The sequence below is a fragment of the Chiloscyllium plagiosum genome, chromosome 3, assembly GCF_004010195.1.
Source record: "Chiloscyllium plagiosum isolate BGI_BamShark_2017 chromosome 3, ASM401019v2, whole genome shotgun sequence".
In the NCBI taxonomy this organism is placed as follows: Eukaryota; Metazoa; Chordata; class Chondrichthyes; order Orectolobiformes; family Hemiscylliidae; genus Chiloscyllium; species Chiloscyllium plagiosum.
The window spans coordinates 52,820,762-52,835,945 of record NC_057712.1 but is presented as its reverse complement, the minus strand read 5'-3'; the positions used below and the strand labels follow the sequence as shown (position 1 = coordinate 52,835,945).

Here is a 15,184-nt window from a genome sequence, read left to right as displayed (position 1 = left end):
TGCAAGGTGTCAGAAAGGATTCTGAGGGATAGGATTTATGACCACCTGGAAGAGCATGGCTTGATTAAATGCAGTCAACACTGCTTTGTGAGGGGCAGGTCATGCCACACAAACCTTATCGAGTTCTTTGAGGATGTGACTAGAAAAGTTGATGAGGGTCGAGCTATGGGTGTGGTGTATATGGACTTTAGCAAGGCATTTGATAAGATTCCCCATGGTAGGCTCATTCAGAAGGTCAGGAGGAATGGGATACAGGGGAACTTAGCTGTCTGGATACAGAATTGGCTGGCCAACAGAAGACAGCAAGTGGTAGTAGAAGGAAAATATTCTGCCTGGAAGTCAGTGGTGAGTGGTGTTCCACAGGGCTCTGTCCTTGGGCCTCTACTGGTTGTAAATTTTATTAATGACTTGGATGAGGGGATTGAAGGATGGGTCAGCATGTTTGCAGATGACACAAAGGTTGGAGGTGTCATTGACAGTATAGAGGGCTGTTGTAGGCTGCAGTGGGACATTGACAGGATGCAGAGATGGGCTGAGAGGTGGCAGATGGAGTTCAACCTGGATAACTGCGAGGTGATGCATTTTGGAAAGTCGAATTTGAAAGTTGAGTACAAGATTAAGGATAGGATTCTTGGCAGTGTGGAGGAACAGAGGGATCTTGGTGTGCAGGTACATAGATCCCTTAAAATGGCCACCCAAGTGGACAGGGTTGTTAAGAAAGCATGTAGTGTTTTGGCTTTCATTAACAGGGGGATTGAGTTTAAGAGTCGTGAGATCTTGTTGCAGCTCTATAAAACTTTGTTTAGACTGCACTTGGATTACTGTGTCCAGTTCTGGTTGCCCTATTATAGGAAAGATGTGGATGCTTTGGAGAGGGTTCAGAGGAGGTTTACCAGGATGCTGCCTGGACTGGAGGGCTTATCTTATGAAGAGAGTTTGACTGAGCTCGGACTTTTTTCATTGGAGAAAAGGAGGAGGAGAGGGGACCTAATTGAGGTATACAAGATAATGAGAAGCCTAGATAGAGTCGATAGCCAGAGACTATTTCCCAGGGCAGAAATGGGGTCATAGTTTTAAGCTGGTTGGAGGAAAGTATAGAGGGGATGTCAGAGACGGGTTCATTACACAGAGAGTTGTGAGAGCATGGAATGCGTTGCCAGCAGCAGTTGTGGAAGCAAGGTCACTGGGGACATTTAAGAGACTGCTGGACATGCATATGGTCACAGAAATTTGAGGGTGCATACATGAGGATCAATGGTCGGCATAACATCATGGGCTGAAGGGCCTGTTCTGTGCTGTACTATTCTATGTTCTATGATACTGGCTTCTGTAAAGTTATTTCAGTGGCAACAACAGTACAGCATGATCCTGAAGAAACTCTCTCGCAACAATTTGTCTTTGAGCTGGAAGCTTCACTTGTTCGACCCAGCCATTAAGAATTGGGCCCACATGTGAAAGGGCAAACAACATTGTGGCAGATGGAAAATGAGTAATTCTCCTGGCAACCTGTGGAGCTGCAGCTTTCTTTGTCATTAAAGGCCTGATGTTTCCTGAGGCATCAGATATTAACATTTTTCAAAAATTGACAGACATAGTTAAGGAATATTATGACCTCATGCCTCCTCTAATTGTGAGATACTATTACTTTTCCCCAGTAATTTGAGAACCAGAGGAATCTGTATAGGAGTTTTTGACTAGGTTAAGATGACTGACAGAAGGCTGTGTGTTTTGTTTCACAGTTCATGAAATGCTTCACGACCATCTTTATGTGAGATTAATGGTGTAACTATATAACAATGCCTGCAAGCTGAAGCTCAATTGGACTTCAAACAGGCAGTACAACTGGCTTTGTCATTGGAAAATACCACAAATGAGTCTAGTCCCATTTGCAAGCATTTGGCCCATTTACCTCCAAACCTTTCCTATTCATGTACCCATCCAGATGCCTTTTAAAATGTTGCAATTGTACCAGTCTCCACCACATCCTCTGCCAGTTCATTCCATACAGTCACCACTCTCTACGTGAAAAGTTGCCCCTTACGTCCCTTTTAAACCTTTCCCCCCAGAAACTTATGCCCTCTAGTTTTGGACTCCCCCACCCCAGGCAAAAAGCCTTGCCTATTTACCCTATCCATGCCCTTCGTGATGTTTTAAACCTTAATAGGATCACCCCTCAGCCTCCGATGCTCCAGGGAAAATCAGCTTCTCCCTATATTTCAAACCCTAGCAACATACTTGTAAACCTTTTCTGAATGCTTTCAAGTTTCACAACATCATTTCTATAGCAGAGAGACCAGAATTGCACTCAGTGTTCCAAAATTAGCCTAACCAATGTCCTGTACAGCCACAAAATGACCTCCTAACTCCTACTGCATAGGCTCACTCAGGACATATCCTGATCAGGGTGAAGTCCTAATTACATACCCAGAAGTTTTCCAAGAAGTTCTAGGAACTATCAGAGGAGCTAAGGCCATCTTGCACATTGACCAAAAAGCAATTCAGTGATTCTACAAGGCCTGCCCAGTGTCATTTGCCTTATGGACAAAAGTAAAAGTAGAAGTCAGAAGGTTGGAAAGTGAAGAAATCATCAACCCAGTCCAACTTGCTGAATGGGCAGCACCAGTTGTACCAATTTTGAAGCCCAATGTGTCAGTTTGCCTCTGTCAGAATTTTTAAAAAAAGATGAACCATTTCTTACAGCTGGATAAATACACAATTCCTCAGATAGAGGATTTATACACAAAGCTGGCTGAAGGTCTGTCCTTCATAGAGTTGGACATGAGCCACGCTTGTGGATTTGACATATAAGGATAGCTCCATACCTAATAGCCTGGCAGAAATAGCATTCCAAACTTCGAAGGCTAGATTGAAAAAGTAGCTCTCAGCTCTGCTAGATACCAAGCTGTCATGGTGCTTGTTTGATTCTAGGTCTGCACCACATGCAAGATTCCAGACCAGGTTAAGTCTGATCATCCCGGATCAATAGGGAGAGTAAAATGACATCAGGAACTCCAATGCCGGACCTAAGACTCCACCAAGCAAGAGAAACAATTTGAAACAGGAGATGAAGTTTAGTATAAAGATCACAGAAATGGCCAGGCATGGGTAAGAGGCTTGGTCAATGCGAAGTTAGGACCAGTGCGACAAGTGGCATGGGAGCAAAATGTGCCCTGCCTCTCGAAATCTTCAAAAATGCTGCCAGAACTTGTGTATTCAACCTCTCGTGACAGAAATGAAAAAAATAAACACAATTGTGGAGTGTAGGGAGGTGAGGAACATGGCATCAATTTCCAAGGAGGGTGCCTGTAAACAGGGAAGTGGCTTGAAGTGTGTATACTTCAATGCAAGAAGTATACGAAATAAGGTAGGTGAACTTGCAGCGTGGGTTGGTACCTGGGACTTCGATGTTGTAGCTATTACGGAGACATGGGTAGAACAGGGACAGGAGTGGCTGTTGCAGGGCTGTATGATTCTGTGATCTTGCATTTCCACGGCAATTCCTTCAGACTCTATTACAAAGGGGGATTCTGCAGGTTCCCCATTTGTAACTACCATTTACATTGGAAGAACATCTGCCTGGTCAGTGGAAAAGCTGGGTTATTATATTTCTCAGGCACGTGAGTATCTGCGGCTAGCATTAAGCTATTAGATTACAACAGGAAAGCATAAATCACTTTGTGATCTGGGTTAGAATCTGAGATCTTTGTACCAAAAGGTCAAATGGTATAACATAGTAAATATGTGGTAAGCATATCTTTTAAAGATATACTGACACATTGGTCATGAAATATAACACAACAGAAAGCAGAATACCATTCAGAGCTCTTGGGAATAATCATGGTGTGAGCACACATATGAACATACAAATGTGGAGCACATTTCCTCCATTATCCAATAGACTCATGAGGAATTGTGAAGGGAAAATAAGGGTCTAAAAGGAAATGACAATGGTGTTAATTTTTGAAAATTCCCTCAGTTCAGGGAGGGTTCCTGTAGTTTGGAAAATAATGAATTTAACTCCTTTACTCAAAAATGCAGGGAGAGAGAAAGCAGGATAGACAGACCACTTGGCTTAACATCTGTCATAGGGAAAATATTAGAAGCTACTATTACAGGTATTATAGTACCGCACATGAAAAAAAAAGGTAATTAGGCAGAATGAACATGGTTTATGAAAGGGAAATCGTGTTTAACTAATTTATTTAAGTTTTCTGAGAAAGTGACAAGTTTACAGGATAAAATCCATCAGGACTTGGGGACTTGTCAGTACAGTTCAAACAATTTGCTCAGGGCCACTCGATTTGGTTTGATTTATTTATTATCACGTGTGCCTTGTTACAAAATACAATGAAAAGTGTTCTATAGTGTTGCCACTGTCCAGTGCCATCTGAAAATCTGGAGTCATATGGGGTCAAACTTACAGACAGGTAGTCTCTTAGGTCGGTTAAGTACAGTGATGGGAATATGAACTGTTGAGGGTATATGAGGTTCAGGAATGGCATTGGGCATGACTAGTCAAAATCATTCATTTCACAATTTCATTCGCATGGGGCATGAAATGCCAAGTAGAGGGTCCAGCATATCTCAGCATAATAAATTCAGAGGGGACAGCAGTGTCTGAAGCAAAGGCCTATGGTAATGCCTTAGGAATAGCTCCTACAAATGTCCCCTCAGTTCAAAGGATGCCAGATTTGGCCTGGAGAGATTTCACTGGAGACTGTAAATTTTCCTGGGTTTCTCCCTTCCTCCCATTTCCTGAATTAAAACAATTCTTGGGATGCTATTTGTATCCTTGTCATGAAAAATATCTGTTCAATTCATCTGCCATCTCTTTATTTTCCATCAGTCATTTGTCAGTCAGTGCATCCAAGTTGATAAACCCTGAAGGATTTACATTTTTCAATGTTAAGAATCTCATTTTTAAAATGTTTCCCTGTATTCTTTGAACTCTCTCACCATTGCCCATATCATTTAGCTGCTGAGAAAATTCTGGTGCTGTGTATGCACAGTTCTATACAAACGTTTGGACGTTGCCATCTGACATACCTCATTCCTCCAAAACTGAGGTACTTTGTGGTGCAGAATTAATCTGGCTTCTCTTGTAGCTCCCAGTTGATCCTTTTCCCTTTTTTAGTCCCTCATGCCAGCCATGCTAAGCTATGCACCTCACCAACCTGTAATGACACACCCATGCCAGCTTTTAGCGATTCCATGTCCATTAACCAAGAATACACTTGCAAACACCCACTAACCACCTCATGAATGAAAGCTAGGCTGCCATTTTATTTTAATGCTGATTTTGCCTATGGTTGCCACAGAAACCAAACAGATTTTCTGCCGGGGACCTTCTCCAAACTAGCCCTGCGTGAAACTGTACCACTCAAAATAAAAGCAAAATAATGCAGATTCTGGAAATCTGAAACCAATGCAGACAATGCTGAGAAACTCTGGTAGCATCTGTGGAGAGAGAAACAGAATTAATCTTTCAAATCCAGTGTGATTCTTCTTCAGAACTGAGACTTGAAACATTAACTCTGTTTCTATCTCCCCAGACTCTGTCAGACCTGCCAAGTTTCTCCAGCTTTCTCAGTGTTTGGTTTAAACTTTACCAGTTGACATATGATTCCATAGATTCATATAGTCATTGAAATTTCATTTCATCTGATTAGCTTTTCTTACAACCAATGTTCTCTTTGTGACAAATTAGCCAGCTGGAAAAGAAGCTCATTTTCATTTATAGTCGATTACCATCCCAAAGATTAAGATTACTGGAATAGAATTCAGACAGTAACATAATTCAGACATTACATAACCAATTATGACAAAAGACTGTAATGCATAGTTATAAACAGTAATTACATTCAGCTCTGTCCCTTTTTATTATAATTAATGAAAGCAATAAGTTAAAAATAAAGTTGAAACCTATAATTACTAAACATTTAGACACAGCACATACCAAGAAAGTTGTGAGCTTGATGTCATATTTTCATTCTTTTCTATGGGAATAACTCCAACCACTCCAATAGATGTAGAATTAACACTCTTCCAGAAAAAAACGTCAATCATAAAAATTTGATAGCTTTATAAAACTAAGTTTATTTGGCCCATTTGTATTAATTTTGTGTTATTTTTTGTGACTGCATATTCAACAGAAATTGCACTATTGCATGCCTCACCAAAGGTATTAAACAATCACATGATATTCAGGGGGGGTAGATATAGGACTGATGTTCGGGGTAGGTTCTTCACTCAGCGAGTCGTTAGTTCATGGAATGCCCTGCGAGTAACAGTGGTGGACTCTCCCTCTTTATGGGCATTTAAGAGGGCATTGGATAGGTATATGGAGGATAGTGGGTTAGTGTAGTTTAGGTGGGCTTGGATCGGCGCAACATCGAGGGCCCAAGGGCCTGTACTGCGCTGTATTCTTCTATGTTCTATGTTCTAATAAAAATTGACTAATCCCCAGGACCAGATGTTGAAGGAAATAAAGGAAAGCACTGCAGATGTTCTAACTGTGGTCTTTCAAAGTGCTGTTTCTTCAGTGGTTAGATTTAAATCAGTGCCATTCAGAATAATAAGAGTTGGCAACAAGAGAATTATAGATCAGTTCTCCTGACGTCTGTTGTCCAAAAATTACTGGACTCAAGAATTAAGGGTAGAGTAATAGAACACCTTGAATATTTTTAATTGACAGGGAGAGCTAGTATCTGTAAAATATACTACCATCAAATGAGGCTGGTTTGAGTTTTGAAGAGATGATGAAAGTTAGAGTTGGGGAACATTTCCAGGTGTTATTTATAATAGGTTTCCAAAAGGCATTTGATAATACCCTTCATAAAAGACCCTTGGCTAAAGGTGTAGCTCATGGAATTAAAGGGAAATTACTGACCTGATTTGGAAATTGGCTGAGGGCCAGGAAGTACAGAGTGGGGATAATGGGCAGATTATGTAACTAGCAGGATGTAAATGATGGCCTTCTATATTCAATGTTAAATTCTCAACTACGTATGAATGAACAAACACTGCAATGATAAAATATAAGCTTATGTAATGGAATTAGATGGCTTTCTGGTAAATCAAAGCCTGATTGACTCCTCATCCAATACATCTTTCCTAAGAAAAGGTACTCCTGGTGGGTAAATCTAGACCCAGAGGTAGGGGGGTGCAGTTGGAGGGTGTGTCTAAAAATTAGACAAAAGCATTTAAAACCTCACAGTATTGCATGTGTGGCCCAATGAGGACTTTGCACAGCTGTACCACAAAATGTATCTCCTCATATTCTAATTTGATAGCTATAAAGACAGCATTCCACTAGCTTTTGATTAGATTCTATCTCTTTTCATGATACTTTAAGGATCAGTAAACTGAAGCCCCCAAGACTTTTTGATCTCTTCTGTTTCTAGCTTCTCACAATTTCACAGATTGTTGAGCGAAATACAATAGATGCCAATTTTCTCAATGTGATTGTTGCTTTACAGCATCCAAAGCAGAAACACTTGCTTGAAGAGGATATTGAGGAGACCAAAATGGAGATTCTTTCAAAGCATACTTATTGAGTAAATGATAAGTGGGTCTCTGGTTGCATAAATGCTACCATTAACTTACATAAGAGAAACAATAACTAGATCTTGTTCAAATTACAGAATGTTTTGTTGTGCTCATTCCTGGCAAACATTCTACATAGTTTTCACCATAACTACACTTCAATGGCAATGAAGTTGTACCACAAAATGACTCCTTCATGACTTTTCAGTTTTCAAATCATAAATGTTGAGATACAACATTTATTTTGAAACAAATCCATTTTAGTATTAAATATGTAAGTAAAAAGAACAGTTCAAGGTCAAACCAAAGAAGTATTTATTAGAACCAGATAGGCTCACATTGTCAGATAACTTTTGTGTATAAAAGGTAAGAATTTAATTGAAACTGAATAACACAGACCAAGATGTGTGCCCTAGGGTAGATCCCTGCACTTTTTGAGTTACAGTACAAAAGGTGAAGTCACATAGTATCAGGAGTGAGCTCGCAAGATGGATACAGAGCTAGCTAGGTCATAGGATGGTAGCATTAGAAGGATGCTTCGGAGTAGAGGGTTGTGACTAGTAGTGTTCCATAATCAATGCTAGGACCTCTGTTGTTCGTGGTCTACATAAATGCTTTGGTGGAAAACACAGATGATCTAATCAGTAAGTTTATGGACAATAAGAAGATTGGTGGAGTTGCAGATAATGATGAAAATTGTCAGAGGATACAGCAGGATATAGATCAGTTGCAGAAAAATGACAGATGGAGTATAATCCATACAAATGTGAGGTGATGGATTTTGGAAGATCAAGTACAGATGGAAATTATACATTGAATGGCAAAACCCTTCAGGGCATTGGTATGCAGAGGGATCTGGGTGTGCAGATCGCTGAAGGTGGCAGCGCAGGTAGATAAGGTCGTTAAAAAAAGGGCCATGGCATGTTTAGCTTCATTGGAAGGGGCATTCAGTGGAAGGATAGGCAAGATATGCTGCAACTTTATAGAACTTTAGTTGGACCATACTTGGAATATTGCATACTATTCTGGTCATCACAATCAGAAGGATGTGAATGTTTTGGAGAGGGTATAGAAAACGTTTACCAAGACATTGTCTGGTATGGAGGATTTTAGCTATAATGTAAGTTTGAATAGCTTGGGTTTGTTTTCACTGGAACACGGGAAGTTGCAGTTGGGGTGGCACTGTGGCTCAGTGGTTAGCACTGCTGCCTCACAGCGCCAGGATCTCAGGTTCAATTCCTGCCTGGGGTGACTGTCTGTGTGGAGCTTGCACATTCTTCCCGTTTCCTCCCACAGTCCAAAGATGTGCAGGTTAGGTGAATTGGCCATGCTAAATTGCCCGTTGTGTGAGGTGCATTAGTCAGGGGTAAATGTAGGGGAATGGATCTGGGTGGGTTGCTCTTCGGAGGGTCGGTGCGGACTTCTTAGGCTGAAGGGCCTGTTTCCACACTGTAGGGAATCTAATCTAATCTCAATCCGATAGAAGCGTTTAAGGTTGTGAAATGGCATGGATAGAGTGGAAATTATGAGTTTTTTTCCCAGGGTGGAAGGGTCAATTACTAGGTGAACGCAGGTTCAAAGTAAGGAGAGGAAAGTTTAAAAGAGATGTGCAAGGCACGTTTTTCACACAAAAGGTGGTAATTACCTGGAATGCGCTGCCAGAGGTGGTGGTGGAAGCAGACACAATAACAGTTTTCAAAAAGCACCTGGACGAACACATGAATAGGAAGGAACAGATCCTGTAAGTGATGACAGTTTTAGTATCGAAGGGCAAAATGTGTCGATGCAGGCTTGGAGGACCAAATGGCCTGTTCTTGTACTGTATTGTTCTTAGTTCTAATTGCATCAGGTAATCAAATGAGAATTTACACAGTGGTTTTCACCTTGCCCTGCCCCAAAGATGACATTTGACGACCCTATTTCCATTTTACAAGTGGAGTGGTTCCGTTGTAAAGTTAATAGTCACTCTACACATATAACTCAGTATTCAGAAGGGGCCTTACTCAATATTTCATATAAACTCAACTGAAAGCAGGCATTCATTGTGTTATCAAAACGTGTATATAGGCGAATAAAACACTACAATTTGTAACAACACTTACAAGCTGGAAACAATGTAACCACAAACTTAAAACTCACCGGTCTGGCTGAGCTGAGATGTGCTCCTACTTCTCCTTGTCAATCCGACAATGGCCACCATTTTGGCACCCAAACTTGATCTTCGCTTCTTGCCCCCTGATCCTATTGTTCCCACAGCAGTATCCGACTGACTGCCATCATTATTTTCCAGACAATACATCTCCTCACTGACACTTGTGCTCTTCATAATATTTCGCCTGGATGTTCCCATTTGTCTGCTTTGCATTTTAGAGGTAAACGCACTTTATTTTCACAACCAATGCATCACGGAAAAACATGGAAAGGGAAGAAAACAGATTGAAAATAACTTGGTACAGTTTACTTTAAACGATAATCCTGCTGTTTGAGAATAAAAAGAAATTGCCAATGAAAAAAATTACCTCATAGTTCTATGAATCTTGATTTCTTCTGTGTCAGATTTTTTGAGATTTCTTACAAACAGAGAGCGATGGGACAGAGTTCTAACTGAACTAAAGTCTTGATTCAGAGTGTCATTAAATCTGCAGTACACCTAGTTGACAAATGAAAGGAATGCTGCTCATTCTGTCCTGAAGCCACACAGATGCGGCTGCATCTAGGTTTGATCCCAGGTTATACTGAGTGAGTTAGTTACTCTCAGTTTGTTAGGAGAGAGAGAGGAGGGCAGATGCTGGAGATCAGAGCCGAAGAGTGTGGTGCTGGAAAAGCATAGCCAGTCAGGCAGCATCCGAGGAGCAGGAAAATTGGCGTTTCGAGTATAAGCCCTTGATCAGGAATGAGGCTTGTGGCCGAAGGGGGCTGAGAGATAAGTGGGAGTCAGTGGGGCAGGGGAGAAGGTAGCTGGGATTGCAATAGGTAGATGAAGATGGGGGTGAAGGTGATAGATCAGAGAATAGGATGGAGTGGATAGGTGGGAAGGAAGGCAGACAGGTGGGACAGTTCAAGAGGTTGGTGCCAAGGTGGAAGGTTTTTATTGGTAGAGGAATTGAGTTCCGGAGTACTGAGGTCATGTTGCAGTTGTATAAGACTCTGGTGCGGCCACATCTGGAGTATTGTGTGCAGTTTTGGTCGCCATACTATAGGAAGGATGTGGAGGCACTGGAACGGGTGCAGAGGAGGTTAACCAGGATGTTGCCTGGTATGGTAGAAAGATCGTATGAGGAAAGGCTGAGGCACTTGGGGTTGTTTTCATTGGAGAAAAGAAGGTTTAGGGGTGACTTGATAGAGGTGTACAAGATGATAAGGGGTTTAGATAGGGTCGACAGTGAGAATCTTTTTCCACGTATGGAGTCAGCTATTACAAGGGGGCATAGCTTTAAATTAAGGGGGGGTAGGTATAGGACAGATGTTAGGGGTAGGTTCTTTACTCAGCGAGTCGTGAGTTCATGGAATGCCCTGCCAGTAGCAATGGTGGACTCTCCCTCATTATGGGCATTTAAGTGGGCATTGGATAGGCATATGGAGGATAGTGGGCTAATGTAGGTTAGGTGGGCTTGGATCGGCGCAACATCGAGGGCCGAAGGGCTGTATTCTTCTATGTTCTATGTTAGATCTGGGATAAGATGGGAGGGGGGGAAGGAAATGAGGAAATTGGTGAATTGCACATTGATCCCATGTGGTTGGAGGGTCCCAAATCGGCAGGAGTTCTTCCTCCAGGCATTATGTGGTTAGGGTTTGGCAGTGTAGGAGGTCCAGAACTTGCATGTCCTTGGCGGAGTGGGTGGGAGAGTTAAAGTGTTCGGCCACTGGGCAGTGGGATTGTTTACTCCATTGTCCCAGAGATGTTCTCTTAAACGTTCTTCAAGTCGACGTCCTCTCTCCACAAATAAAGGAGACCACATCGGGAGCAACAGACATAGTAGGTGACTTGTGTGAAATCTCTGTTGGATGTGTAAAATCATTTGGGGCCTTGGATGGAGGTAGGGGGGGGGGAGGTGTGGGTGCCAGTTTTACATTTCTTGCAGTGGCAGGGAAAGGTGCCAGGAATGGAGGATAGTTGGTTGGGGGGACATGGACCCAACAAGGAATGTGGAAGGAATGCGTTCCGGAGAGAACATTCCCTCGGCGACTCCCTTGTTCGGTCCACGCCCCCCACCAACCATTTGACCAAAAATTAGTTCAATTTCTCATTGATTCCTTTTAAGATTCATCAGACTAGGCAATGTTCTCCATAAGCATTGAAACTAGAAATAAGGATGCAAAGCTGAATTGATGGAGCACTTGTAACATAAAGACAATTGCTGAATAGTGTGTGTTTCATTGGATTCACAGTATGATGTAATTTATCATGATTAAAAAAAAGAAACTCATGCCAATCTTGGAATCCACCTGGAGATCGTATTAGTGATTTAACTTCTTAAATTCACAAGAGGGGAAACCTTACATTGAATCATAATGTTTATTCCCTATCCAGGCAAGGCAAAGAATCAAAAATAAGGAACATCATAGAGTTGGGTAACTCTTGTATATCTTGCAATGCAGATATAGGTTTTGTTAAACATGTTCCCTGAGTTTCTCTAACTGGCACAGTCTGGTGCTAGAATAGGATATCCCACTCTGTAGCTTTGATCTAAAGAGAACGACCGAGTAGTTGTAGAATAATTAAACATAGAATGATGCTAATCAGACCATCATGTCTCTGCTGGTTCACAAAACCAACTCAGAGCACTCTCTATTCTTTCCTTTTTTTTTCTTTTAAAAGCAATATCAAACTCTCTTTTGAAAATTATTATTGAATTTCTTTCTATCACACTTTCAGGCAATTGATTCTAGATCAGACCTCAATGTGTACTACTGTCCTTTCTCACATTGTGTCTCTTCATTAATTAATTAACACAAATCTCTTTGTTGTATCACTCTGGACAGTTTCACATTCTTCGTCCAATCACAACAACTCATGATTTTTAACATCTTTCTTCAAATTTTTCAATAATATCTTTGTGCTAAGGAGAACAGTGCCTGTTTCTCCAGTCTCATGGCATACCTAAAGTCTCTCATGTCTGCAGCCATTAGACTAAACAGAATTTCAGATTTATAGAAAGGTGAGACTAACACATCAGCAATGATTTGAAAATGATGGTCCCCTACAATTAAATGCAAGAAATCTGAGCACTGAAATGCTGTTTTGATGCATAAATGTGAAGTTAAATGAAAAAGAAAGAGTTTCTGTTGAGATATTTCCCTAAAGTTTTGCTCCAAAAACACTTACACCACAAAAAGCTGAAAGTGCAAGCTTAACTTTGCAAATGGGAATGGATCTAACTGGGACCAGCAGTCCATGTCCTTAAACATCCAGATTGAGAATCAAACAAGACAGAAAAGGAAACAGAAGGAATACAAGTCAAATTTGATCTAGAAAAGAATTAAAGGGAGAAAGGTGTGATTAAGAGAAAGGTAGATTGACACTGAAAGAAAATGTAAGGAAGCAATTTTAAATTTTAAAAATCTCTGAGAACATGTATTTGTATGCAGGAGTGGGACACCAGACTTTCATTTCTTCCCCTGCTGAGACAAATAAGGTATTACAGGAACAGAAGGCTCATTATTCAAACTCATGGTAGACTATTAAATACCTGCTGGACTGAGTTGTGAATCATAATGACCCATTGTGAATACAGATTTTCACTGAAACTCTTGGGGTATTGACTGCACTGTACCGATTTTCCCTGAAACCAACATCTTAAATCATCCAATAATTTGTGATGACTTGCAATCTTGTATGCCTTCTTTACTGCAAAATCGTGCATGATCAACTTTGAATAATGACTTATTGATTGTAATCATCATTATTTACAAGTATATCATGAGCTATTCACCTATCATTGCAAACTGCTTTAAAAACTCTTGTATCAACCAAATAAAAAAAATAATATTTTCCACTGTCAGGTTTTCTCCATTAGTGCTTTCTCACTATTCCAGATGGCATCAATCGTACTGATTCTCCTTGACATTTCCTACATTCTCTGGAATTCCTGGAGCCTTCATTTGATTTTGAGGTTGACACAATGTGACGCTAGTTCAGCAAAACCTTCAACAGCTGCTTCAAATCTTCATAGACATTTTTACATAAGAACATAGAATGCTACAGGCCATTCGGCTCTTGATGTTGCGCCGACTTGTGAAATTAATCTGATGCCCATCTAACCTACACCGTGCCACTCTTATCCATATATATGTCCAATGCCCATTTAAATGTCCTTAACTTCGGCAAGTCTACTACGTTTGCAGGCAGGCCATTCCACGCCTCTACTAAAGAAACTACTCCCGATATCTGTCCTAAATCTATCACCTCTCAATTTAAAGCTATGTCCCCACGTGTTAGCCTTCACTATCTGAGGAGAAAGGCTTTTACTGTCCACCCTATCGAACCCTCTGGTTATCTTATATGTCTCGATTAAGTCAAGTCTCAAACTTCTTCTCTCCGACAAAAACAGCTTCAGTTCCCTCAGCCTTTCCTTGTAAGACCTTCCTTCCATACCAGGCAATGTCCTGGAAAATCTCCTCTGAGCCCTTTCCAAAGCTTTCACATCCTTCCTGTAATTAAGTTAGATTAGATTAGATTCCTTACAGTGTGGAAACAGGCCCTTCAGCCCAACCAGTCCACACCGACCCTCCAAAGAGTAACTCACCCAGACCCATTTCCCTCTGACTAATGCACCTAACACTATGGGTAATTTAGGATAGCCAATTCACTTGACGTGCACATGTTTGGACTGTGGGAGGAAACCGGAGCACCTGGAGGAAACCCACGCAGATACAGGGAGATTGTGCAAACTCCACACAGACAGTTGCACGAGGCTGGAATTGAACCTGGGACACTGGCGCTGTGAGGCAGCAGTGCTAACCACTGAGCTACCATGCTGCCCTAAATGTGTTGACCAGAACTGTACGCAATATTCCAGGTGCGGACGTACTAGTGTCTTGTACAGCTGAAGCATGACCTCGTGGTTCCGAAACTCAATCCCCTTACCAATAAGTGACAACACATTGTACGCTTTCTGAACAACCCTATCAACCTGGGTAGCAACTTTCAGGGATTTATGCACCTGGACACAGAGATCTCTCTGTTCATCTACACTGCCAAAAGCTTTACCATTCACCCATTACTCTGCAATATTGCTACTTCTTCTGAAGTGAACTATCTCACACTTTTCCACATTAAACTCCATTTGCCACTTCTCAGCCCAGCTCTGCATCTTATCTATGTCCTCTGTAACCCACAACATCCTTCGGCACTATCCGCAATTCTACTGACCTTAGTGTCATTCGGAAATTTACTATCCCATCCTTCTATGCCCATATCCAGATCATGCATAAAAATGGCAAACAGCAGTGGCCCAAAACAGATCCTTGCAGCACAACACTGGTAACTGAGCCCCAGGATGAACGTTTTCATCAATCACCACACTCTGCCTTCTTTCAGCTAGCCAATTTCTGATCCAAACCGCTAAATCACCTTCAATCCCGAAACTCCGTATTTTGTGCAATAGCTTACCATGTGGAACCTTATCAAACACCTTAC

At 41.3% G+C, this 15,184-nt stretch overlaps 1 protein-coding gene across 20 annotated transcripts in view; it reads right to left on the bottom strand.

Moving 5' to 3' along the window:
* LOC122543331 (regulating synaptic membrane exocytosis protein 1-like) overlaps positions 1-15,184 on the bottom strand; it is an 845,124-nt gene that overhangs the window by 117,657 nt on the left and 712,283 nt on the right. For 18 of the 20 annotated variants that reach the window (XM_043682010.1, XM_043681864.1, XM_043681928.1 and 15 more), the window contains one exon: positions 9,685-9,926. The exons of the other annotated variants lie outside the window; for them this stretch is intronic. In XM_043682010.1, coding sequence (XP_043537945.1) covers positions 9,685-9,926 — 242 coding nt within the window. The remainder of the gene's footprint in view (positions 1-9,684; positions 9,927-15,184) is intronic. 20 annotated transcript variants of the gene reach the window in all.